The sequence below is a fragment of the Rutilus rutilus genome (assembly GCF_951802725.1).
Source record: "Rutilus rutilus genome assembly, chromosome: 23".
In the NCBI taxonomy this organism is placed as follows: Eukaryota; Metazoa; Chordata; class Actinopteri; order Cypriniformes; family Leuciscidae; genus Rutilus; species Rutilus rutilus.
In genome coordinates this window covers 14034648-14060512 of record NC_140233.1, presented here as the reverse complement: position 1 = coordinate 14060512, position 25865 = coordinate 14034648, and the positions used below count along the sequence as shown (strand labels likewise).

The 25865-nt window shown below is 36.7% G+C and overlaps 1 protein-coding gene across 2 annotated transcripts; it reads right to left on the bottom strand.

Moving 5' to 3' along the window:
- Positions 1-1542: 1542 nt before the first annotated feature.
- mfge8b (milk fat globule EGF and factor V/VIII domain containing b) lies at positions 1543-25652 on the bottom strand. Of its 2 annotated transcripts, none has more exons than XM_084396651.1 (10): positions 25435-25652; positions 17523-17648; positions 17257-17388; positions 10390-10503; positions 9973-10154; positions 9738-9893; positions 9127-9271; positions 5919-6121; positions 4347-4502; positions 1543-3204 (listed from the first exon to the last, which is right to left on the bottom strand). In XM_084396651.1, the coding sequence occupies exons 1-10, from the start codon at positions 25514-25516 to the stop codon at positions 3061-3063; spliced, it is 1440 nt and encodes a 479-aa protein (XP_084252777.1). In that variant the 5' UTR covers positions 25517-25652; the 3' UTR covers positions 1543-3060. The 2 variants fall into 2 exon arrangements, with proteins under 2 accessions (XP_084252777.1, XP_084252778.1); XM_084396652.1 differs by having other exon boundaries at positions 1582-3204; positions 5919-6103.
- Positions 25653-25865: the final 213 nt, after the last annotated feature.

Here is a 25865-nt window from a genome sequence, read left to right as displayed (position 1 = left end):
ACATCTCTCAGGAAACGTCTTAGAGACATATTGCAGATGTAAATGCAGACATCAAATAGATGTCTCTGATAGCTCAGAAGCTTGGTTTGAAAGTGACTTCTGTGTGAGTTTCGTACATCACTACACTAGTAATGGACGATGGACCTTTTTCCCCACACCTTTACACCTTAAAGGACGGTGAAAAAGAGGGAGCAGATTTACATTGCCTCTCTCACAGATGCTCAGAACATTAGCGACGCATTTGAAGATCCCCCGTCAATTAGTCCCACAACCAAGATGAAAGCCCTCGCCTAAGGCAAGGAACGCCAAAGAGCCTTTGAATAGCTGTGGGCTTCACAGAAGCATGAATTTGGCAGCTATCTTCGGGAAGGACATTGTACTCTAATTGTTTGCCCAAAATGAATAGGTTCAAAATGGCTGGATGTAAATGTTTTAGATTCTCCTGACGCACTTGTCAGTCTTAGTTACTACAGCCTGCCAGAGAAAAACTTACTTCATTTTATTAGAAAAACAAGATGTTTAGGATTTAAAACACTACATCAGACAAATTAAGTTTTGAAATGTTAATAATTACATTGTGAAAATCATTCTAATAAATTCTAAAAATATATTTTTTATACATCTATTTGGAATATAAATCTTTTTTAATATTATATTGTCAATGTCCTTGCTGAATATAAGCATTCATTTCTTTCTTTCTTTTAACAATAGTGTTGTTGTTTTTTACATGAGGGACACAAATGATAGGCATTGTGTAGAATCAGTAGCATACTGTATCTGTTTAGATTAATTGTTTTCTTTAAAAGGGAATTTCTTAGGGGTTTTGATCCTTATGAATAATTGCGTTGAGAGGCCTTGAACAATACATGCACATGCTTCCAAGCGTCTTTCTTGTTCTTGCCGAATGACTATATGCATGTGAATGAAAGGAATTCAGCCACACAGTTTTGTGGGTTTTTAATTTATTTTGGCAGTTTCCATCAAACAAGCTTCCAGTGAAACTCTAGTAATACTTGTGTTTATGCTGATGATTTTGACATTGAGGGTGAATTTAAAAAATGTTGACCCAATTTAAAACCCCTCATAAACCTGTCAAGCAATGAGGCGGTCAAGGCGAGATTTCCTTTGTAGAGATGTTATTAGAAAGCAAAGAAAGTTTGCTCCTGACAAAATATTTGCCACAATACCTCATCCAAAATAGCTTTGTTTTTCCAGAAAAGAATCCTTCCTGGCTTTGCCCATCGGGTGCTGCTGTTTTCCTGCCATTCTTTAGACTATCACTTGATTCTCTCCTGCCTTCCTGCTTTTAGCCTCTATAGAGCAGCTATTAGTATGTCCCCAGTCAATCATCAAAACACATAATGCAATAAAATCCTCAAATCATTTTCTTAAACGATCAAATAAAATATTAAATGTATTGTTAAAATAATTGTATTAATTATTTGTCATATATATCATATTATTAATGATCTTATATAATTAAACATTGTTTAATATATAACAGCATGCTACGGAGAATTCATAACAAGACACAACATGTTTCAAAAGCCATAAGTATATATTTATATTCTTTATTTCTTTCTACAGTTGAAAACATGAAGAAAATATTTCAAGATATACTAAGGAAATGCATCTAGTCTAAACAATCTGAACACAAGAAGTGCTACAGTATGAGGCATTAAAACATTTCTTCTTTTTTAAGCATCATTGAAAGAGCACACTGAATCAATGTGTCAACTTTCTGAGAAAAATCAAATGCTAACATCGGTACAGAGTCCAAAAGAAAGAAAAAGCATGCAGCCTAGATGCAGAAATCATGCTGGATTATTAGAATATACTTCAGTGTTTGTTACCTTGAATACCACTTCAATTGTTCTCAGAAAATATCTCAGAGAAATACTGCCCATATTTAAAGCTCCATTAATATTAATTCATATTAATACTTATATCATATTGCACGAGCCCAAAATTGTAAATTTATTCGAGTGGAAGGGTTGGGGGGGAGGGGGGTGGGTCACAATGCATCATTTTGAAAACATTATGTAGATTGGACGGTCATATCAGAGATTCAGTGCCACCGTAGAAATTATTCTAAATTAGATTCGCACCCGTCCCCGCATCTTATTATGCGACCAAGCTAGTGACGGTTTACGTCAAAGCTTATACTGTAAAAAACAAAACCGATTACACATTTGCAAAAATGAGACCACTTTGGTTTTTAAAAGTACTTTTTTTGTACAAAAAAAAAGGTTTATTTCAGATTTATGTTGGAATCAAATAACAAATAAAAATTCAGTAGCACACTGCAATTGATTCAACTGCACCTGAGATCCGTGGCAGCTCTGGCCAAGGCATCAAATTTACAACAAAACTGATCAAATAATAATAATAGATGATTGACTGTCACATTTCATATTTAGGTGTGATGAGGATTAAACAAATGCATTAGTCTTAAAAAAATTTAGTTGATTTAAAGCAAATATTGTTTTAAAAGAAGAAACATGATCAAATGGCAACTATCATTATACAAATTAGCGCAGAGCACAACAACATTTTGTGATTCGTCATTTGCTAAATTTAAACTACTTCATAGGATAAACAGCTTGACTGCATTCACAACCAAACTAACACACCGATTCATGTGAAAATAAATAAATTATGACTCATTTGGTATGTACAGTATTACTTCTTTCCAATTGGTTGTCATTCTCTACTTCGGTTAGTAAGCAATTTCCTAATGTCTAATTTCCTAATCTAGGGCAAATAAACATTAATATAAATTAGCATTGACTTCATCTTCAAAGGGCCACTGCAGTCAGACTCGCGTTAGTAGAAAACATTTAATGCTAAACGCTTCACACTGTGGGTTTGAGCTTGGTTTTCTGCCGGCCGCCGTGACGTCAGTCCCCTCGCAGTGCAGAGTCGTGTGGTGATGGTGCCCTCTGTTGCTAAGAGTGAGGCAGTGCAGGTGTGGTTGAAGGAAAAAGGAATGGAGGGAAGTATAAAAGAGGAGAAGGAGAGAGAGAGAGAGAGAGAGACGGAGAGGCAGAAGGAGGAGTTCTACTCATCGCAGCCCAGCAGCTCCATTCGCAGGGTGATGCGTTCATGCCACGCCCACGGCAGGACGCGGACGAATCGCGCGAAGAAGGAGGGCTCGAACACGTTCTTTTTGTGCACGTTGTTGTCACTGTTGCCAGGGAAAATCTGCAGGTGAAGCAGAAGAAAAGAAAGATGGGGTGAGACAAGGACATGACAGATGGATAGGGAAAAAAGAGTAAAATCTACTCAAGATGACGGTTGAAAAGATGTGGGGGAAGTTTGGAATCTGTTCAATGAAAATTCTACTATCATGTCGTTCCAAACCTGTAGGACTCAAAAGATGATATTTTGAAGAATGTTTCAACTTTTTTTAGTCCAGCTATTGAAGTCATTGGGGTTCAAACAACATATTGGTCACCATTCATTTTCATTATATGAGGAAAAAAATGTCAAAATATCTTGTGTTCCATAGTAGAAAGTCAGTCATACAGGTTTCGATTTTTTTTTTTTTTCATTTTTAAATGTGATTTTTTTATCAAAATGCATCTGTGTTTTTGAACTTCACAGATCCTACAAGTAGACCAATGTTGAACACATAAACATCACAGCCAGTGTTATTTTAGTATTAGTTATATACTATTATAGTATTAAAAAAATAATGAATTAGCTTTTATTTTTATATTTTCAGTTTTCATTTTAAATTTGAAGTTTAGTCATTTTGTTATGTGCTTTTGTCATTTTAATCATTAAAAAAACACTTCTATTTAGCTTTAATTTATTTTTATTTCAGTTTTACTTTTAATAATTTTAGTACGTCAAATTTTACTTATTTTATTTCATTTAGGTGCAAAGGCAACATTTATCATTTTTGTTTAATTTTTAACTTTAAGTTAAGTTTTTCATACAGTATAATATCTTCAGCTTTATTTCATTTAACGGAAACAATTTTGAATAGTTTTAGTCACCTATCACAGACACTAAATACATGAAAACAAAAATTATTTTAAATCAACATGAAACAACATTTGCAACCCATTTGTGTTCTGAGTGAAACTTTTAATGTGTGGAAAGGGACTTTATCCAAAAGAAGGTAGGTAACATAGGCTGTGTCCAAAATCGCATACTCTCTTGAGTGCTAAACTTACTTTGTGAGTGCTAAAAAGTATGTTCTATTGTATGATTGTGTGTAGTATGAATGTAATATGAACGTACTACATCCCCCATGTTGTCACTATGATGTGACCTACCAGCGTCAGTGATTTCATGTTGACTTAAATTGAGGCATTAAATCTTTTTTAGAAACTAACCTGATCTGTTTTTGTCTTGTTGTCTTTGAGTATGGTCCAGTACTTGCCGTCATCACTGTGAGCTACTTTATAGGCGGACACAAACTGCACATTGCCAAAGTCTTTGGCCCCTTGCGTGATGATCCCTGTGATGTGCTTTATTCTGAGCAGATCCACCTTAAAACAGACAGATAAGAAAAACTCAGCATGTGGTCTTACGTCAAAAACCGGCATTTAGTTATAATCATTCACGCTATGAGAGATTCATTATTGGCCTCCTGGTAATTGTGTAATTGTAAGAGAGGATTGGTGTGTAAATGATGGCCTCCCAGGACAATGCTTTCAATTTCAAGATCAAAAATTGGTGCGATCCAATTGCGTTCAGCCTAAGAAAGGTTATCCGATGTGTGAATGTGCAAAGATCCCAAAGCAACGATTAAGAATGAATTAATTTCCTATGCAAACATTTAAATGGTGCCAGACATTAATAGAAGGGAAGACACTCAAGCTCAACATGGACAGTATCCAGGTAATACTCCCACTTAATAAAACATCGGAGTGATATATACACCGTATATGACCGTATGTATACCGTTTAGTGCCAGTAAGATTTTTTTTTAAAAGGTATTCATATATTTATTTATCAAGGACCCATTAAATTAATCAAAAGTGACAGTAAAGACATAGGTAATATTTTCTATTTCAAATAAATGGTTTTGAAATTCCTATTCCTAATTTAAATGTATCACAATTTCCACACAAAAAAATATCAAGTTGAAACATAATAAGAAATGTTACTTGTGCACCAAATCAGCATATTAGAATGATTTCTGAAGGATCGTGTGACACTGAAGACTGGAGTAATGATGCTGAAAATTCAGCTTTACCATCACAGGAATAAATTACATTTTCAAACACATTAAAATAGAAAACAGTTACTTTAAATTATAATAAAATATCACAATATCAATGTGTGTACTGTGTTTTCTGATCAAATAAACGCAGTCTTGATCAGACTTGAGCCTTTGCTATTGCCGGCCCTAGGCTGTAGGACATCCTTCCGGATTACATCAGATCGGCACAGTTTTTAAATCTTCTCTTAAAACTTTCTTAAAAAGCTTTTTAATTCATTGTGAGCTTCTATCATGAATGTGTGTCTCTTTATCTTATGTTTCGTTCAGTACTTTGGTCAGGATCATGGACATAAAAGTGCTATATAAATAAAAACAAACTTGAAACTTGATGAGCAGAAGACACTTTTTCGAATCGCCCCTTTTTTTTTCTTGTTAATTACAAAATTCAGCTAAAGGCATAAATATTACTCCAGATATTACACATGGCTGTAAATATTTGACGTTATTCTGTCCCTTTACAGCAGTGATCTCAAACTCAATTCCTGGAGGGCCACAGCTCTGCACAGTTTTGCTTCAACCCTAATCAAACACACCTGATCCAGCTAATCAAGTCTTCAGGATTACTAGAAACTTCCTTGCAGGTGTGAGTTGGAGCTGGTTGGAGCTAAACTGTGCAGAGCTGTGGCCCTCCAGGAATTGAGTTTGAGACCACTGCAGCCTTACAAGCCTGTCATCTCACCTGCAGCCACTCTGAGCGGTCATTGGTGGCTGCTGTCCAGGCGTTGGTCTTGCCCTGCTTGTCCAGGCGAGCGTAATGTGGGTGCCAGGTGAACGACTCGATCCCCCAGGTGCGGAAAGAGCTGGAAGCCGTCAGCTGCCTGTCTTCGATCATCCGTGACTTGATACCTAGCGGCTCGGAGCAACCTGTCGTGTTCAAATACACTGTGAAGTGAGACAACAGAAAGAGGGAGGGGGCGGGGACAAGAAGTGGCAGAGAGATGGATGGGAAGCGTGTCAGCACAAGCGGCACAAACCACATCAGCTCAGAGTGGATCGAGAGCAAGTTTCATGCAGGTGAGTGGCAAAATGCTGTGTGTGATGGGATGTGTGTGTGTGTGTGTGTGTGTGTGTGTGTGTGTGTGTGTGTGAGAAGCGCATGCGGGCTAGAGGCTGACATTTTTTCGGGAATCCCACGGGTCACGGGATTCCCGTGGGATTCCTGCAGGATGGGAGTCATCTTTGCTATTAATCACGGGATTTGGACGGTACAGGATAAATGGTTAACGGGAGCAGACGGGAGCGGGAATTAACCAATAGCAAAGATGACAAAAAAAGAAAAAAGTAAATGCACCATTTAGTTTCCTTTTAATACGCCTACAATGTAACGCAATTAAAAAATAACTGAAAACTGATTATAATTTAACCAACAGTAATTCTGGATTGCGTCCACCAACAAGTAAATAGGAAATAAGCGAATCAGAACACTGCGCGCCAAACCAGCAGTATGTGCGCAAGCGTGAACCACTATAGTGTTTCTGTCTCACTCTGGATATGCCACTGCATCACATTTCTCTCTGCGTGGCGTGGAGTGTCCGTTTTTATGTCGGCTCTCATGTTAACTGGTTAGAGCTTGTGTTAGAGCACAATGCCTGCTGCGTGACACACACACTTCTCGAGCCGCGCCGAAACCGCGTGCTAGAAATAGAACCGCAACCGACGCCTATTTTTCACGCGACACGCAAGAGTGTTGGAAGTTTTCAGACAAAATTGAAGGCGCAAATACATATTAATAAATTACATTTTGATGCTTGAAAGTCTCTCGGTTTTGACAAATGCATATATAATTGCAATTTAAAAAATAGGCCTAATTATCGATTTTCAAATATTGCCCCTGTCAATAGGCCTACAGAACGAAATATTCTGCCGACGTTGTCTTTGCTGTATCAGGCTATATATATTATGTTTAACATCCAAATGTAGATGGTCTGTCGGCGCACAGAGCCACGCAGTCGCAGACAGCACGTGAAGTTCGTGAACACCGAATTCCCTTTTCTGTCTTATCTATTTGTGTTTGAACAGACATGTGCACGACAAAATAAGCTAGTGTCCGTCTCAACGAGTTTCCCCGTAAACGCAGTCAAAATAAAACGGATGCGTGTCATTACCGGTATTAGATACGTGCATTCGTCTTAGGGACAGCACCCAATATACCTGCAGCTGTTTGTGTCACCAAAGTTAATGAAACAACAAAAGAGAAAGAGAAAAATCATGTTTTGTCAAAAGATAAACTGTATTAATATTTAATACAGTTAATTTACCTGAAAAACATAAAGCACTGCTTTATTTCTGTTTTATTGTGTATACGTGTATTTGTGTTTTATTGTATTTATATTTGTATTATGTTTATTAGTTTCTATGCAGATGCACTAGGCCTACCCTACACAATTACCCCAATCATCCTAGAATAATTCATTCTTTACAAAAAGAGCTATTCAAATCATCAGGTGAAATTGTTTTCAGGAAGTAGCAGTAAAGCAAGAAGAAGTGCAAGATAGTTTTTCTAAATTTCATTTGACTCTATGTGCCTATAGGGGTGGGTTGGGGATGGTGGCAATGTAGTATCTGGATATTTGCCGTGGGACGAGGGCTTCGATTACCTCTCTCTTTTTTGACCATACATGTGTTTGCACCCCTGTATGTATTAACTAAACACTAATTGAAGAAAAAAATATATGGGAGCGGTACAGGAGCGGGAGTCAGTTTAAACAGGAGCGGGATGGGACTGGGAGTTAATTTTCCCATCCCTTGATGGGATGGGATTATTTTTTAAACTTTGGTCTGGGAGTGGGACGGGACAAGATTTCTTTCTATGGGAGTGGGACGGGACAGGAGTGAAAATCCACTCCCGTGTCATCCTCTAATGCGGGCGAGAGCCGGCAGTGTGTGAAGCATGCATGCAGCTGTGATGGACAGCCTGAGAGACACAGATGGAACAGTGAAGTGGGCAATACTGTGAATAAAACAGACATTTGCACCATTTCAACGATTATAAATTAGACTTTCATGTAGGGATGCATTTTTTCATGCATTTAGACATAAATAATATAGTATATTAGTGTAAAAGTACATTTAATATTATACATAATTTTATAATAATAATTGTAATATCGACCATTAAAAAGTTATAATTAATTTAATAATTGATTATATAATATATAATTTATTAATGTATTAAAATGTATACATATTTTAAATTATTTTATTCTTATTGCAAAATGTGTTGTTTATTATATTTTTTTATAATAAATTAAACAATTTATAATAAATTAATTTACCAATTTATAATGTTAATTTAATGTAAAGTTGTTACTAATGTAAATGTAATTAATTTATTGGCCAAAACATGAATATAATATAATATAATATAATATAATATAATATAATATAATATAATATAATATATAAAATAAAATAAATGGTCAATATATAAATTAAAATATAATAATATAATATAAATTAAAATAAATACATTATGAAAAGACTTCATCTTTCTTAAACATTGGCAGAAAACAAGAACGAAATGTACTAAGCACATACCACACAAATTAACCAGTGTGATTCATCATCACTATAAGCAGCTCAAAATTGTGTCACATGTGCTAAATAAGTCAAAATCTGAGAGTTTTATGCTCAGAACATTTACTGGCTAGAGTCCCAGTTTGGAGAGATGTGACTTTGTTCCTTCAGCCAATAGACTGCGGTCCTCGACTTCACCACAAACGAAGAGGAGCAGGAAATAGTGCAAATTGTGATGCTGCTTACTCACTTTTTCTTCCATAAAACCGCAGCAGAATTACCATATTCTAATGGAGTTGTTTTGTCTTTTGGCTCCCATAAATCTATTCATAAGAATGTATAAACATGCAAAAATATTGCTGGGACTTTACCGTTGAGTTCACAGCCCACCAGCTCCAGTCTCAGAGTACAGGCTTTACGACACACAACAGGAACGATTCGTATGTACTGAGCTATGATTGGAGGCTCAAACAAATTGGTCTTTGTCCCATCGTTGTCAATATTACCAACAAAGATCTGGAGAACAGAAATGTATACATTTATTAGTTACTCAGAGATTCAAATATAGTTACAGGTTATGAAAAACTTGATGAATACTAATTGAGTGAATATATTTGGCCACTGTTATGTTCCAGGAATAACAATTTGTTATGTTCAAATGCCTATTATGTATTAATCCTATTGTTTACCCTTGTCCAGGACCCAGACTTGTAATCTTTGTATTATTATTTTTTATTAATTATTATTACATGTTTAAAGGGGACCTATTACGCCCTTTTTTAAAGTCTTGATTTTGTTTTTGGGGTCTACTAAAATAGGTGTTCATGCTTGAATGTTCAGAAAAACATTAGTTTTCACATATTTCACATTTTTCAACAACTACAACTGACCAAAAGTGCCCATAGTTGAATAAACACCAATTAAAAGCTCAAAGCCCAAACCGAACAAAAAGTAAAATGAAATAAAATGACTGAATCATCACCATGTCTTTGCTTTGGCCCTCGGGTCTGTACATGGTGTAGGTTCGCCCATCCAAACTGGACGCCACCTTGAAGGCTTTGATGAACTCGGATGTGCCCATGCGACTGGCACCCTGGGTAATGATGCCAGTGAAACGCATTTTCCTCTGTAGGTTGATCTAAAATAAGTGATTAAATGGGTAAATTTTGGGTAAATATAGATCATATTTTGGGTCCAAACTGAACATACTAGTTTACCTCTATCCAGGGGTTCTTGTCATGTGTCGCAGAGGTCCAAGCATTAACAAGTCCCTTGTTATTCAGTCGGGCCAGCTCGGGTCCCCAGCGCTGCAGTCCCAGAATGCCGTAATACACAGAGGAGGCGGAGATCTGAGACTCTGCGATGCCTCCTCCTTCCATTCCCAGCAGAGAGATGCATCCTGGGAACCAGAGCCAGATATTAGCGGACATTCAAGCACTCAGGAGACAAACAGGCTTACTGGGCGACAGACAGATGGATAAACAGTGTGATGACCACATTCACAGGGGAGAGACACAGACATTGTGTGCTGAATTTAGTTACCAACTGAAAAGCCAAATATGTGGAGGAAATAAAGTGAAAAACAGTTTGCGTCCAAGAGCCGGACATGTGTGTGCTGGCAGTGTCCTACTTACGCAATGTGCAGTGCTTTCCCACATAGGGTGAGGGACATTTACAGGTGAAATCGCCATCAAGATCTCGACAGACGCCTCCGTTCTGACAGGGCTGGCCGGCACAGTCGTTCACATCTGCAGGAATCATAAGGTTTCTGTAAAGCTAATCAAAACTGGTCTGGAAAAGCCTAAAGTTATCAAAAAACAAAGCTTTGTGACCTCTAGGTGGCGCTCACTAATAACTACATGCAACTTCTACATGGTCTGAGGTAAATAAAATATATTATCTAAAAAAACATTGTTTCAAAAGATAATTTTATCTAATATACATATTTATTCTGCAAAAATGTCTGCCTATTAAGTTCAGACCATAGAAAAGTCATTAGTCACTCATTTTGTAAATTTATTGTCCACATTTTTAAACAGTTTTTTGGGGGGTTCTGATTCCCTGCTTTTAATAAGACACATTTATTTTTGTGACCTAATGGTTTACTTTATGCAAACATGAGCCACCAAATAAAACACTAATTAAAGCTGTTAAAATACAACAAAAAAACATCTAAAAAACATCTCATCTGAAAAAAAAGGACAATGTAGTGGACCTGAAAATGATCTAGAAATGTAAGCCACACATAAAAATGTATATCACTGAATTACATAAAATCAAACCAAGTGCCATTTATTTTAAAGAAAGTTTTTTCCAAGCAAAAAAAATGCAATTTTGCAAACAAAAATGCATTTGTTCAGGTTTTAAATGATATACAACAATATACAAAACAAAACACAAATATATGTATTATAATATACAGTGCAATGCATAAGTGAATACACCCATGCTAAAGTTGACTAAATAGAGGAATAAAAAATCATATTTTGGAAATTGAACTTAATGCCTTAATTTAAAAAATGAGGAAAAATCCAACCTTTAAGGACACCAATTTTCTTTGTGAATGAATAATGTATCGTAAATAAATAAATGTTCTTCCTTAAAATACATGGTGCATAAGTGAGTACACCCCTATGTTAAATTCCCATAGAGGCAGGCAGATTTTTATTTTTAAGTATTTATTTATTTTATTTTTTTAGGATACTATGCATCCTGATAAAGTTCCCTTGGCCTTTGGAATTAAAATAGCCCCACATCATCACATTGCCTTCACCATACCTAGAGATTGGCATGGTTTTATTTCAGTTAGCCTAAAAGCTAGTTTGATTTGCATTGAGAGATGATCTTATGGAAAGTACCCCATGCCAATCTCTAGGTATGGTGAAGGCTATGTGATGATGTGGGGCTATTTTAATTCCAAAGGCCAAGGGAACTTTATCAGGATGCATAGTATCCTAAAAAATAAATTTAAAAAATACTTAAAAATAAAAATCTGCCTGCCTCTATGGGAATTTAACATAGGGGTGTACTCACTTATGCACCATGTATTTTAAGGAAGAACATTTATTTATTTACGATACATTATTCATTCACAAAGAAAATTGGTGTCCTTAAAGGTTGGATTTTTCCTAATTTTTTAAATTAAGGCATTAAGTTCAATTTCCAAAATATGATTTTTTATTCCTCTTTTTAGTCAACTTTAGCATGGGTGTATTCACTTATGCATTGCACTGTATATATATATATATATATATATATATATATATAGTTATGCATGTATGCGTTTAGATTGTTTTTGTGGAATTCATTTTTCCAAATAGAATATTTCTCATTTTATTGTAGAGTTTGTTTAGCTATACAGTACCAACTTAGTACTCAGTACGAGAACATGTGCATCGCATTCATAATTCCAGCTGAACTATTTGGTTTTGACAGCTGTGAAGAACATGGATTTTTCTTAATGTATACAGTCTTGAAAAATTGCTGTTCCAAGAACCGTTTGCTCATCCGGTTAGAGGTATTTGTGCCATTCGGTTAACAGCAGGTGTCCAGGAGGTAGGTATTAAATCAAGGACAAGAACTCTTGTCATAAGGTTTTAAAGTTAATATGTTCTGTGACCTGAATTGAGAGCACATAAAGAAAACCCACATATATGACACAACATAATCATAGCACAACTGGATCTTTGCAGTCGTTCAGTAAGAGGATATACCATCTGACAGCAGACCTATTGAAGTTCCTAATCCACTTATGACCAACAGGGCTACGTCAAATCGCCAACATGTTTCGGAATGATTAAACGGTCAACATGATGACTCAGTGCAATGGTGTATAATGGTCTTCAGTATATGTTGTGGAGGGGAAAAAAACAGTTAAGGATTTCAGATGTAAAATGGCACCAATCAAAAAAAAAAAAACAATAGAACATTCCAGCAAAACTGAAGGAATTCAGGGGGATTATCTGGCGTGTGCAGATGGAGCGTGACTGAGTGCAACCGGTCACAGCGCTCAGTGCCAATGCAGTGCTCAGACATACTGAAACACTTCCAAACCTCCAGAGGTCAGCGAGCGACACTTCCCTTATAGGTGTAAAGAGCAGTCACAGTCGACTTGTTGCACTGACTTAGAATGTTGATCAAATTTGCATTTGTTTCAAGCACTAATTATGTGATGTGATTAAAAAGCAAAAAAGTTTTTTTTTTTTTTTTTTAACATAGAACGTCAGCTTTGTAAAAGTATTTCACGTCAACTACCCAAATGCTAGACATCACACCCTGCAAAAACTCATTTCTGAGAGAAAATGACTAAATCTGCAAGTGGTCACAAAAGTCGCATTTGAAACGCGTGATAACACCAGATGTAACGGTAATGCATCTGACCAATGGCTGACCACTTGTGATCGGTTCACCATAAAACGCATCTTAATAACAGGTGGAAAGAGGCTTTCTCTCTGGCTCGCTCGATTTCCGGGATATTGTATGTAATTCTATCAATATGAGGGAGACTCTCGGACCTTTCCGAGAGAGGTGTCTAGCTGTCTAGCTGTCTAACAAGCTAATTAGCAATGCTTTTGGAAGTCATCTTTCCTAAAGCATTTCATGTCAACTACGGAACACTAACTGCATCATTATGAACTCGCTATGAAGCTAATTTGTGGCTTTTAATATTTAGCCTGCTGATAACTACAGGGTTGCCAACTAAGATGGGATTTAGCACTGGACCAAATACTAGCATTAAGATTTGAGACCCTTTTAGTTCAAGTTCCTTCTTCAGGCCTGGAAACTAATAAAACTGCAAAATGCAAACCGTTATTCCTATTCTAATGCTATTGAAGCACTGAACAGAGAAGCCATTTAACACAGTAGTGTATTGTATTACTCTGAGAACATCAATATCTAGCTACATAATGTGAAATGCAATCTTATATCAGTTGCCACATCATCCAAATCAATAAAATGCAAAGTCAGCAGGTCTCTACTTCCATGTGTGACAGTGAAATTGGGGCATCCAAGAGAAAAGACTGAAGCACGCTGGGAAGGAACAAAAGAAAGCTTTTATGACTTGCTGATTCAGTAATCTTGTCTTGAAATGGCCTCCCTACAATACAGTAGCTACACATTGAGTCTATGAACAAAAAGAGTGTATAAACATTTTCCACTTTTTTTTCTTGTGTTTTTTGAACAACGGTTCATAAAGATTGCAGCACCATTATGCTTATATAACCTCTAACTAAGAATTTTAAGACCCATAAGTACAGTCAGTTAAGTGAAACAACAAAAACATTGATGAGATAATGTTATGCATTTTTCATCAGCCATGGTCTGTGGACCAGTGTTGTAATTGTTAACTAAAATTTAACTATAAAACTATTAAAAAAATGTTTTCATTAATTGAAATAAAGCTGAAATCAAATAAATATGAATATTTAAATTATTTTTTTATTTAAATACCAAATTTAAACAAATTTAAATGAAAACTGAAAATATACAGATATAATATACAAAGATAGAATATAATTAAAAATATTAATAAATATAGTAGTATATAAATAATGCTAAAATAACACTGCTGTGGACCACAGTTTGAGAAGAATGCTTTACGCTCAAGCTCTAAACAGCCATTAAAATCCCTTGACTGCACTGGCAAAAAAAGACTAGTGAGGAAAAAAAAGAAAACAGAGACACTAGTTGAGAAAAATACAGCAATTAGAGGTGGGGAAATTTGAGTGAGAAATCAAGCTCTTATTCAGTGGAAAATAGGGAAATTACACAGTAATGGCAAAAAGGCTAGCTAGCTTCAGATGCAAGAATTGAGGTCTCGTTAACTCTTTCGACTTACTTGCAGACACACAAAAGAGGCACTGACTCTACATTTAAACCCTACAGCGGGTTTCTATTTCAATCACCACAGCTAATGTGACCAGTGCTCCACTGCATAAAAGCTTTTGACACAGATTTCATGGCCTCCTGCAGGGCTTTCAGACCAATTTCATGCTGTCAGTGAAACATTTCTGCCAGCTGAGAGCCGAGGATGTGTGCGGACTTCATTTACTTTGCCTCCTCCACTTGCATTTTACCCCAGCAACAGGGCCAGTGTGCGACAGTGTGGGTGTGCAAGGCTACAGTCATATTTTAATTTGTTTGCCACTAAACTAAACTATGCAGTGTACGAGTTTGCGTACTCCACAATCTTCGCCATCATCCAAGCATGCCTTGGACGTCTCCCTGAGGGATTAAGAAGCTTTTAAACAGTCAATTCAATGTCATCGTCTTTCTAATCTAGCCACATTCCAGCAGCACTCTAAAGATGAGCCCGCATGCTGTACTAAACCCAGTCAAAACATCAAAACCCTGCACCGAAGCCATAATATCCACCATAATCAGAAAGAATGTGAGAGAGTCTCTGTGGTGAACTAAATAATCCATGCTGTCCTAAATGTATAGCGTGGAAAAGCAACATTCAATTATGTGAGGATTTCTGGCTTATCTTTTTCTCTTCTCACTGATTAATTCCTTACACACAAAACAATGTTTACTTGTCAAATCTGCGAAAATGGGAGAATAACAGTTGACCAAAACTGACCCAATATAGTTTCTTAACACAGGGATTTTTTAAGACCTGCACAGATAAAATGAATGCCATATATCCATACAGAACAAACCCATTAAAAAATAAATCATGCATCTCAGATTCTTTTACTCAAATACTCAAGACGTTTTATTCAACATATGTATTGAAATTGGTTTATTTAACGTATCATTCGAATTAGAGGTTGAACGATACTAGATTTTGCTGATAATAATATGCTTAAAGAATGGCAATAAACTTGTTTTATTGTTCTGATACAAGAAAAATCTCTATATTAAATGTGTTAAATAACGTTCTTAGCCTTTCCTATTTATGACGCGCCAGCCCAGAGAGAAGCTACAAGAGTTTACATTGAATTAAATGGCAGATTCAATTGACTGTGTAACCAAAATATCAATATTCATCAAAAAAAGATTGTATATGTATTGAGAAACTTTTAATTATAAATAAGCAGAGATACACTGAGACTCTTATTTTTTAAATATCTATGCTTTACTACTTCCAGCTGCTCATTCAAAAAGATGAGGGTTAAAATGTGTAGGCTACTCTTGCAACATGCAATATATTACAAAGTAAAACCAAAAACTAAACGCTGTCATAATTCATCAACATGAGATAAGCAATTGCTTATTAAATAAATAAATGTGCAGTATTCCTTGATTGCGAACTGCTTGAACATGTTTCTGATTTGACTCTGACTATTCTTCAGTTCAAATTATTCCAGAGTCAAATGTTTGTCTTTAAACGTACTTTATGCATGACATCACCAAGCCCCCTTATTTTTAAACCCACCCCATTTATTTATTTATTTTTAGTTCCTTTATTTTTCACTGAATATCCTCTTTCACTTAGAAATAAGGCCAACTATGGAAGTAAAATTGGTTGTAAATGCATGTCCTGTTGATTCGATAACAATCGTGTTGCAATTTAGGATCATGCTTATGTTATTTGTCTAAAATGTGAGACGCAGTCATGACTTGGCTGTTTGTTGTGTTGTTTTGTGCTGAGGGCTGTAGGACTGTTCGCCCATCAGCCAACGGCAGACGACAGCAGAGACTGAAGCAGAGGCTGTCTTAACACTTGCATCTGTTAACATAGCGGAAATTCGACCATCTGCCCTCATTACATCCAGAGAGCTTTTGGGATTGACAGACCACGGTACTTGGTGAAATAATTAGTCACACATTTGTGAAGAGAACAGCTGCATGTGATGCAATCGCCTTGCTATGCAAAAAAATTATAACTTCTAATAAAAACTTCCTGCAATACAGTATCAAAATTTTCTTCACATCAGAGCCATGACCAGTCAAAGTTAAAAAAAGCTAAATAAAATTTACGTGAACATAAATGTGTCAACTAGTATTCAACATTCAAACTGTTTATAGATACAGCTAAAGCGTAGGTTTCAGATCGAAGACAAAGTTGAACACAAAAAATGTACTATAATCCTATTATTTACTTGGCTTTTCTAAAGCAAAATAATATCGGAGCATCTTATTCACTGTAAAGGTATGGTCACATTTACTCTTTGCTCAGCAAAATTTTATGGGTGAAATCCAGTCTCGAAGTCATTTCAATAGGAATCCATTTCGAACAACTACACACAAATTCACCATGTTGACCAATAGAAAGTTGCTTGAATTGAAAGTGACTTGTGTGACATTTCTACACTATTGGCAATTCTATTCAGTAAATCTGACTGAATCCAGATGATTTAGGCAGTTTATAGGTACAATTTGCCATTTGGGTTCTCCTTTGTCAATTACCATTTGGATACAAATGTGATCTCTGTCCTCATGTACATTTTATTTCACAACAATCAAGTTTGTCATAATTCTCACTGGTGACACCTGATAACCACCAACACGCTTGTAATGAAAAAGATCAAACAGTTTGAATAGAAGCGACTCACTGTTCTGGCAGTGGATTCCATCGAAGCCTATTGAACACTTGCAGACGTATTCGCTGAAGACGTCTCCTCGGCGGGAGTTGGCGATGATCTCACAGACACCATCGTTTTTACAGGGGTTAGGGTTGCAGGGCCCTGAGAGCAAAGGTCGTGTGAGAAAAGATCTGCCTCAGCTGAAATGGATACAAGTAACCTTTGCACACACAGTATAGCTTCTTAACTAAACAGTTTTTCCCCACATAAATATAAATAATAGATTAGATTGTTACCAATCTCTGTCTCGTTGCAGGTGTGTCCAGTGAAGCCATCATTACAAATGCAGATAAAGGGATCTTTTCCCGCACCCGTCACACAGGTTCCTCCGTTCAAACACACATTTACTTCACAGTAGTCAGCTGAGAAAAGACAAAGACAGTGGATTTGATTTTACATTCATTATTGACAAAATCTTACAAAAAAACTCAAGATGAGTAAAATGCACATGGAAGTTTAGAAGAAGAAGAAAATAAAATGCGTTATTGAATAAAGAAAGTCCTAAATCCTAAACTTCTAAATGCAAATAAATAAATACGTAATAAATACAATGCAATATATATATATATTCATCCAACTCTGGAGCTGTTACTATATTTAAAGGTTAGTTTTAGCCAGACATATATAAGCCTTGAATTTGCCAAGTTACAACTTTCCACAGTCTGTGTTGGCTTCCCACAACTCTGTAAATGACACCTCACTGAGAGACTTCCTGCGCATCGTTGTGTCCTCTCCTGGCGCCCATCCAAAATACCACAACGGAGACACTCAGCAGAGTTTATTCGAGGTGAACAGCACTCAAAAGGATAATTAGCACATGTTTAAAGCACCTCCACCGCAGGAGTCAACCGTGTGAACTTTTTTCGCGCCAAGACATCATTTGGCCAACAATCTTCTCTAATTGTGACAAAAGGCACCGGCCTTCATGCTCAGGGTTAGAGCTTCTGGGATAAGGATAAAGCCCTGGCCTGCACGAACAGAAACCTTCTTATCCAAACGATTGCTATGTTTATCTTTGGAATGGAATGCATCCTCCTTTTCACGTTATACCAGAAGGTTGAAAGCACAATTCCCCTTTGCTCTTCTCAAAGAAACCAATTTTAATGCTGGAAAGAAATTTGGAATTGCCTAATATCTTTGATATAATCTTCCTGGAACAAACTGTTTAGAACTCAAATAAACCCATCCATCACTGATTAGCACAGAGAACTCCATTGGGAACAGAAACGGTCTATGGATAGCCTAAAAGTTTCACAGAGTCAACAAGTTGCTCTTGCCGAACGGTTACGACGAAATTGACAGGGGAAGTAGAGAAGTGAAAGTAATTCATTGCAGATTAATAACTTTAAACACAATTCATAGCTAGTCACAGTTCTGCTTGTGTTTCCAGAGAAATGGAAACTCTGAACAGAAACTGTTGCTGATCATCTGCATGGAATGTCTTTGCCCGCTTTTCGAGGTGCTGACAAGACACGGGCACATTGTGGGCAAACTCTTACCTCTAACAAGATAAGTAACCAAAATGAAAATTGTGCCAGGATTTTTTCACCCTCATGTTGTTCCAAACCCATGTGATTTTCTTTCTTCTGTGGAACACAAGACCTTTAGCAAAATGTCCAAGCTGCTCTTTTCCATACAATACAAGTAAATGTGTATTTTAAAGTTGCCATTAAATATAATGTAATAATTTTATTTGAATTAATGATTATTGTAATTTATTGACACTAGTCCTCTATAGCCATCACTTTCATTTTATGGAAAAGAGCAGCATAAACATCCTGCCTATCGCCTTTTGGTAAATTCTGGAAAAAAAAAAAAAAAATTATTAAAAGTTCCCCTTACCACAAGTGTTGCTGGATTCCCCTTATGTACTTTTTATATTGTCTGCTTCCACGTCTTCCACCTTAACTATCTCTTTTTATCACCTATAGTTAAATAAAAGCATGCAGCTTTAGAACAACATTAGGTTGAGTGTAACCATTCACTCTTAACCCGAATTAGTTGACTTTACTCGCAAATCGCGTGGGAACCCGTTGCCCTGCTATACCACTTTAGTTTTTACACAAGCTGAAACTAAACATGTTGAGTTATATTAACATGGAATCCTAACTTTTTACACAAGCTGAAACTAAACATGTTGAGTGGTATTAACATTCATATCAATCATATGGAAAGACCCAGATAATAAGAGATTAAACAGATGAAATGAGGTGCTGATGACTTATAATCTTTATAGATGACTACATCAATATGCAGTCATAGACACTGGATCACTATACTCTTGGCTTTTTTGCTATAACAATTGTGCCTTTTAAACACACAGTTATAAAGCAGCCAGAGAAAATCTAATGTTCAATTGTCAAGGGCAAGAGCCCAACTAAAGCCAACACTTATCACCATTATGGTGACTACAAATTAAACAATAATTCATCAACATCTAAACCTCTGTTAATTCTCAATACCGTCTGCTTCTCAATACTCAATACAATTCTCAGTACTCGTCCCGCCAGGTGTAGAGCCCCTTGGACGCACGTTAGACGCGGGTCTTTTCACGTGACCAGGCAGGTTTTTGATTTGGCCCCTCCCCTTCCTTATGAAACTAAACATACCAAGGTATCTCTGCTAAACCTGATTAGTGCAATGAATCTTTCAGTTAAATAGTACAACTACAAACAACTAATGTTGTTTAGTAATGATAGCAGGTTTTTACTAAACATAAAATAATAAGTAATGATCACTCGTAAGTTTAATTAGAAACAAAATCTGGGTTTACAGTGTTCCTTTAAACTATGCCTGAGATTATATGTATAAAAAAACTAAACAGGGTGGATAACAGTAAATGTCAGGACACATCATGATGCATCATCTCTTCTCACACCAGCTATACCTGGTTTAACTGTCAGAGAACTCAATGTCGGCCTAATACGTTCTGGAAGGCCAATAGACAGAACTGAACACATCAGCTGACTGCAAAGCTGTTTGATGAAGTGAAACATCTGATCAGCGTCTCATCAGCTGAGCTGGCCTTTTGATCAGCAAAAGCTCTGAAATGGAAGTGAGAGCGGATTATTCCCACAGGCTTTTGGATAGATAGGCACTATAGTATATCACATGGTCTTTTTCCGAGTTAAACGTGTATAGGCAGGCAATTGTGGGAGTGTTCGCTGCTCTCTCACAAATGAGCCATGAAGCAATGGAGTTTGGCCAGGCAACTGTGCCCCTGAAAAAACAAGCAGGGCAGTGCCGAGCCAGCTCAGAAAATGAGTAATAACCAACATGCTATGTTGCTATTGACCTAGTCCCAATATGGTCAAAAATAATAATAACAAAAACAACATCATTTTGACTGCCCTGATACTGAAAGTGTGCAGGCTTAAAAGGATATTCCACCCCAAAATGAAAATTTTAGAATGACTTTGGGGCACGAAAGGTCGTAACCGATGGCTGGCCGGTTACAAAACAATATTTTTGCAATTCAGTTTGGTGAGACAGAAATAACACATTTCAGCTTTAAATTTTGGAACAACTTGAAGTAAACTGTCCAATAACACATTTGATGTGCGACTATTATGGTTATGGTTTGCCAGAAAAACACTAACTAAAAGAACCAAAATGAACAGTTGAAAACTGTAAATATAAGAACCATTCAAAACCAAAAAACCACTCACTCTCTCATTTCAAGTATCTGGGACGTAACTTCAGTCATTTCAAAAAAGCAGCATGACCTGATCTGCAATCTTACAAACACAACCATTATACAGTTACTGATAATGTTTAAAAGTAGGGAAGGGCTTTAGAAATGAGTCATCGGCATGAGGAGTCATTCAGCTACAATCTGCTGAGCGGATCACGCACACTTGGCCAACAAAAGAACCCTTGACTGTCGTATTAGGTACAGGTGCAAAACAAAAACAACAGACTGGAGGACAACCAAAACACTGCACATGTGCATGTGAGTGCATGCAAATGCAATACCACAACTATGCTGAATCCCCAGTTTGATTCTAGTGGATTCATAAAACAAAGGGAAAAGCAAGCTTACAAGTGCACTCAAATGCATGAGTCTCACACCAGCTAATTTGGTGGCAAAAATCTTTCTTCTGGTATTACTTGATACTGGTACTTTAGTGACTTCTTGTAAAATCTTAAATGGTGTTTATGGGGAACAAATTATTGTACTATGAAAAAAAATTCTGTAACTTTAACAACTCAAAACTTATGTAGATAAATGGCTGACAATTTTTTATATATATATTTTGTATTCGAAATACACTGTAAACTGAAATTGTATATAGGCCTAATGTACAGTATGAAAACTGGATTTTCATTTAAGGGGATAGTTCCCCCAAAAATGAAAATACTGTCATAATTTACTCTCCCTCAAATTGTTCCAAACCTGTATGAATTTCTTTGTTCCACTGAACACAGAAGATGATATTTTGAAGAATGTTGGTAGCCAAACATTGACTTCCATAGTATTTTTTTTCCATACTATGAAAGTCAATGGGGTCCATGGTTTGATTACCCATATTCTTCAAAATATCATCTTCTGTGCTCAGCAGAAGAAAGAAATTCATACAGGTTTGGAAAAACCTGAGGGAGAGTAAATGATGAACTATCCCTTTAACAGTTCAACAGTAGTGTTTTTAAAGTTTAACTTCAAGTGAGCATTACATGATGGTAAAGGTAATAATTTCTCAAATAAAAAAAATATAGGGGAAATGAGCATGCAGAATTAAATCTCCAATATTGACAGATACAGATACATTATAAAACAAATAAATAAATATATTTAAAACAAAAAAAACATTTTCAAATAGCTGATATGGTACCAATGTGTGCATCCCAACATATTGTACATCCCAACTTTTGATAGTTCCAACTTCCAAAATCCATGATCATTTAAGACTGACCCCTATTTACACATTATAAAGAACTGTTTTAGCGGCATATTTCAGTAAAAGTTAATCAAATGTGAAGTGGGCATCTAAAAGACACAGCAGCTGCAACAAAACAACTATAGTTTATGCACTCGTAATAACAGCACCAACATTATAAGTGGACAATATATAATGAAAAGTTAAAGAATTAATAAATAAATAAACAATGCTCCTGTAAGAATTGAAATATCCCTACAACATCCAAGTAAAGTAACAGATCCTTTTTAGTTGTTAAAAATAGGTGTCTATAGGTGCTGATTTGTGTTCATGTCTTCATACCTTCATGTATATTTAGAAGCCTAAGTTTTACAACCTTCATGTATATATTTAGATGCCTAAAGTGTTACTTTACCTTTTAAGACCGCCTTAGAACTTACTTTATGGCTTATGGGTTCACACTTTACGCTAAAGGAAAACTCCACATTAATGGTGCGCGTTACAATTCAATGTGTTTTCAGCTATGTGCTCATTCACACATCATTTAAGATGCCTTAACACAGGCCTGGGGAACTTGGTGTTCCAAACATTGTGTTCCTACGTCACTGAATCCCATAAACTCCCAGAACAGATCAATGCACTGAGGCATTCAGCTTGCACCTCTTAAATGACCAAGCAAATGACCCATAAAGATATGGTGTGCACACAAGAAACATCCTGTTCTTTTTTGTTGTTGTTTTAAAGTAAACTTTCAGTGAGCTTGCATCTCCAGGTGAGATTTCTATAATCTAAAGGCATTTCTCCAGAACACCACAGCAATCTGTTCTTAAAAATATCCCACCAAGTCTAAAAATACACTCTGACGTACACAGAAAACAGCCATTCTCTAAGCAAGGCAACGCAAATAGGCTTATATTAATCCTACTTGGAAATGCGATAATGCAAATGCATAATATTTTGACGTTTTACACTCAAGCCAAAGACACAAAATAGACCTTTATCATGCAAGCAGCAAAGCTTATTTGTTCCAATTCTGGTGACAAAAGTTGCTTGAGAAGTGTTGGAATAAGTGATTTTAAAAATTCAATGCAGCAGATTGGAAAATGGAGCATGAGACCAAGATGGAGCGAAATCATATGAGAAATGCCATGTTGCGCTGCCTATGAATGAAACATTGATTAGGGCTTATTGAAAATTAATCACAGGAGAATCAGCCCTCATTGGACTGCTATTAGAACTAGAGTCGTCAGGACAAATGAGCCCATTCCCGGAGGGGAAGACCCCGCTGCCAGATGGCACGAGCCACACGGCAGCTTTTGAACGACTTGCAAACACATTCGTGCAAAAGAGAGCGAGTGAAAAGCAGGAGGCTGTGTGGTTGCTATAATTAGAGTACTCTCCGTCAGCTGACCTGTGTTTTTTTTTTTGCATTGATAAAATCCTTATTTGCTGATATTAAGCAGTTTTTACTAATGAGGGGAAGATTTTGATGGATGAGTGTTGATCTTAGATCAGCTTGAGAGTGCAACTTCCATCCAAAGCTGTTTACCTTCTCAATCCGATAAGCGAGACAAACAATTCTCAACATTTAAAGGGATAGTTCACTCAAAAATGAACATTTTTCGTGACATTCCAAACCTGTATGATTTCTTTCTTCCGTCAAAAACAGAAGAAACATCCTTCCGTTAGGCATGATGTTGCTGACCCTGTTCTTTTGCATACATTTGCCAGTGAATAGTGACCAGCAGCCGTCAAGCACCAAAACGCACCTAAAAGTGTCATAAAAGTAGTCCATATGACTATATTCCGAGCCTTTTAAGTCCATATGTAGCTTTGTGTGAGGAACAGACAGATATCAAAGTCATTCTTCACTGAAAATCTCATTAATGCAATATGAATATGTGCTTTGTGATCTGTTACTAGATACGTTAGTATTAATTGGCATTTTTTACATCAAACCAGGTGTGCCACATTTTAATATGCAAGTTTGAATGTCAATACATTTTGAGCGCTGTCCAGAGAAGATTAGTGTATAACTGTTAAATTTGTATCTTCTCCTCAAACAAAGTTATAATATGGATTAAGAAGAGTTGGAATATAGTGCACAAGCCATATGGACCACTTTTATGGAGATTTTTGTCCTAGTCACCATTCACTTGAATAGAAAACAGCAGTGTGAACTTCCTACTAAACATCTGCTTCTGAGTTCCATGGAATAAGGAAATCACACAGGCTTTGGAAAGACATGAAGATGGGCGAAACTGGATTCATTTTTTTGTTTGTTTAACTGCATCTAAAATATCAAAGAATGCCAATTTCAATCACATAAAGTATGAAAAAGGAAGACCAATAAGGCGACAACTAAGCCATTTGAAAACTCCACAGAAAACGCTTTGACAGTGGAAACTCTCTGGAAGCAGTCAACTTTACACTAATGAAACACTGCGGGAAAGAGGATGATTTTTTCCTAAGTTTGCGCAGACCTGTCCTGCTGCACTGGTCATTTGTGGCAGGAAGTGCCCTGGCCTCATTGGGCTCCACAACATACTGTATTAAAGTGGCCACATTCATGGGAAGTGATTCAGTGATTTGGTCATGTGAGCCACACCTACAGACTGGAGCCATATCACGGCCTGAAGCTCAACGGCAGATGGGGAAGTGTGTTCTTAAAACGGAGAAGAACATCAGTGGGGAATAAAAATTACTAATAGGTAAAATAATTCGTTTAGACATAAAATATTTATGGAGCAAATTAATTTAATCATGCTGTCAAAAATCTTAGCACACATGAGTTGTCAAGGCATGAAATAAGTGCCCAATGCTCTTCCACATCTCGCCATGCAGCTATAAAAGACTGTAGGTCACTGGTAATGGATTGAAATCAGGACATGATGTTTTGTATACACTAGTATAACAATAAAAGGACAAAGCAGAGAGCCAAAGGCGTTAGACGCAAGTATGAACATGAATAATGTAAATTTTGGTCCAAGAGAGACATCAACTAGATGTCCACAGGGACTTTTCATTACGTGAAGCCGCCAAGACTTATTTACAATAGTGTAAGAATGGACACTAAGCATCATTCATTCATTCATTACTCCCGTATATCATAGGCTATATACTAAAATAACAACATACAGAAAAGAAGCTGTTTTGGTGCCTTGACAATAAAAAAATTGACCTCAAATAAATAATGACCGTAGACTGTAACTTGCTTTGTAATTTGCCATGCTGTCTCTGTAGCGCGTCAGACGAAAACAAAAACACTTACCGCTCGCAGTGAAGACTGAAACAGCAAGAAAGCACGCCGCAAAAAGTGGGAAACTAACAAATAAGCTTGGGAAAGTTCTCATGGTGCCGAAGTGTAGTTCTTCGGTCAACTTCTCGTCGGTCTCAAGAGTCGTTCGGTGTGAATCCGTTCGCCGTTATGACTACGGGCAAGATTAGAAGCGAGAGAGGGACAATATGTGCGCTCCCACGTGTATCTCTGCTCTCAGCCAATTACATTCTGTTTTTAACAAATGGCCCCGCGCATGACCCCGCCCCTCGGATAGTCATTAGTTCGAATAACGGTGCTCTGGTATTGATTGACTTGATACTGTAAACAAAGCGGCACGGTTTGCTGAACGAGAAAACATTTGGTGGTTTCAGGCATTTAGCTGTTTACAGGGATAGTTCAGCAAAAAATGAAACATATTTACT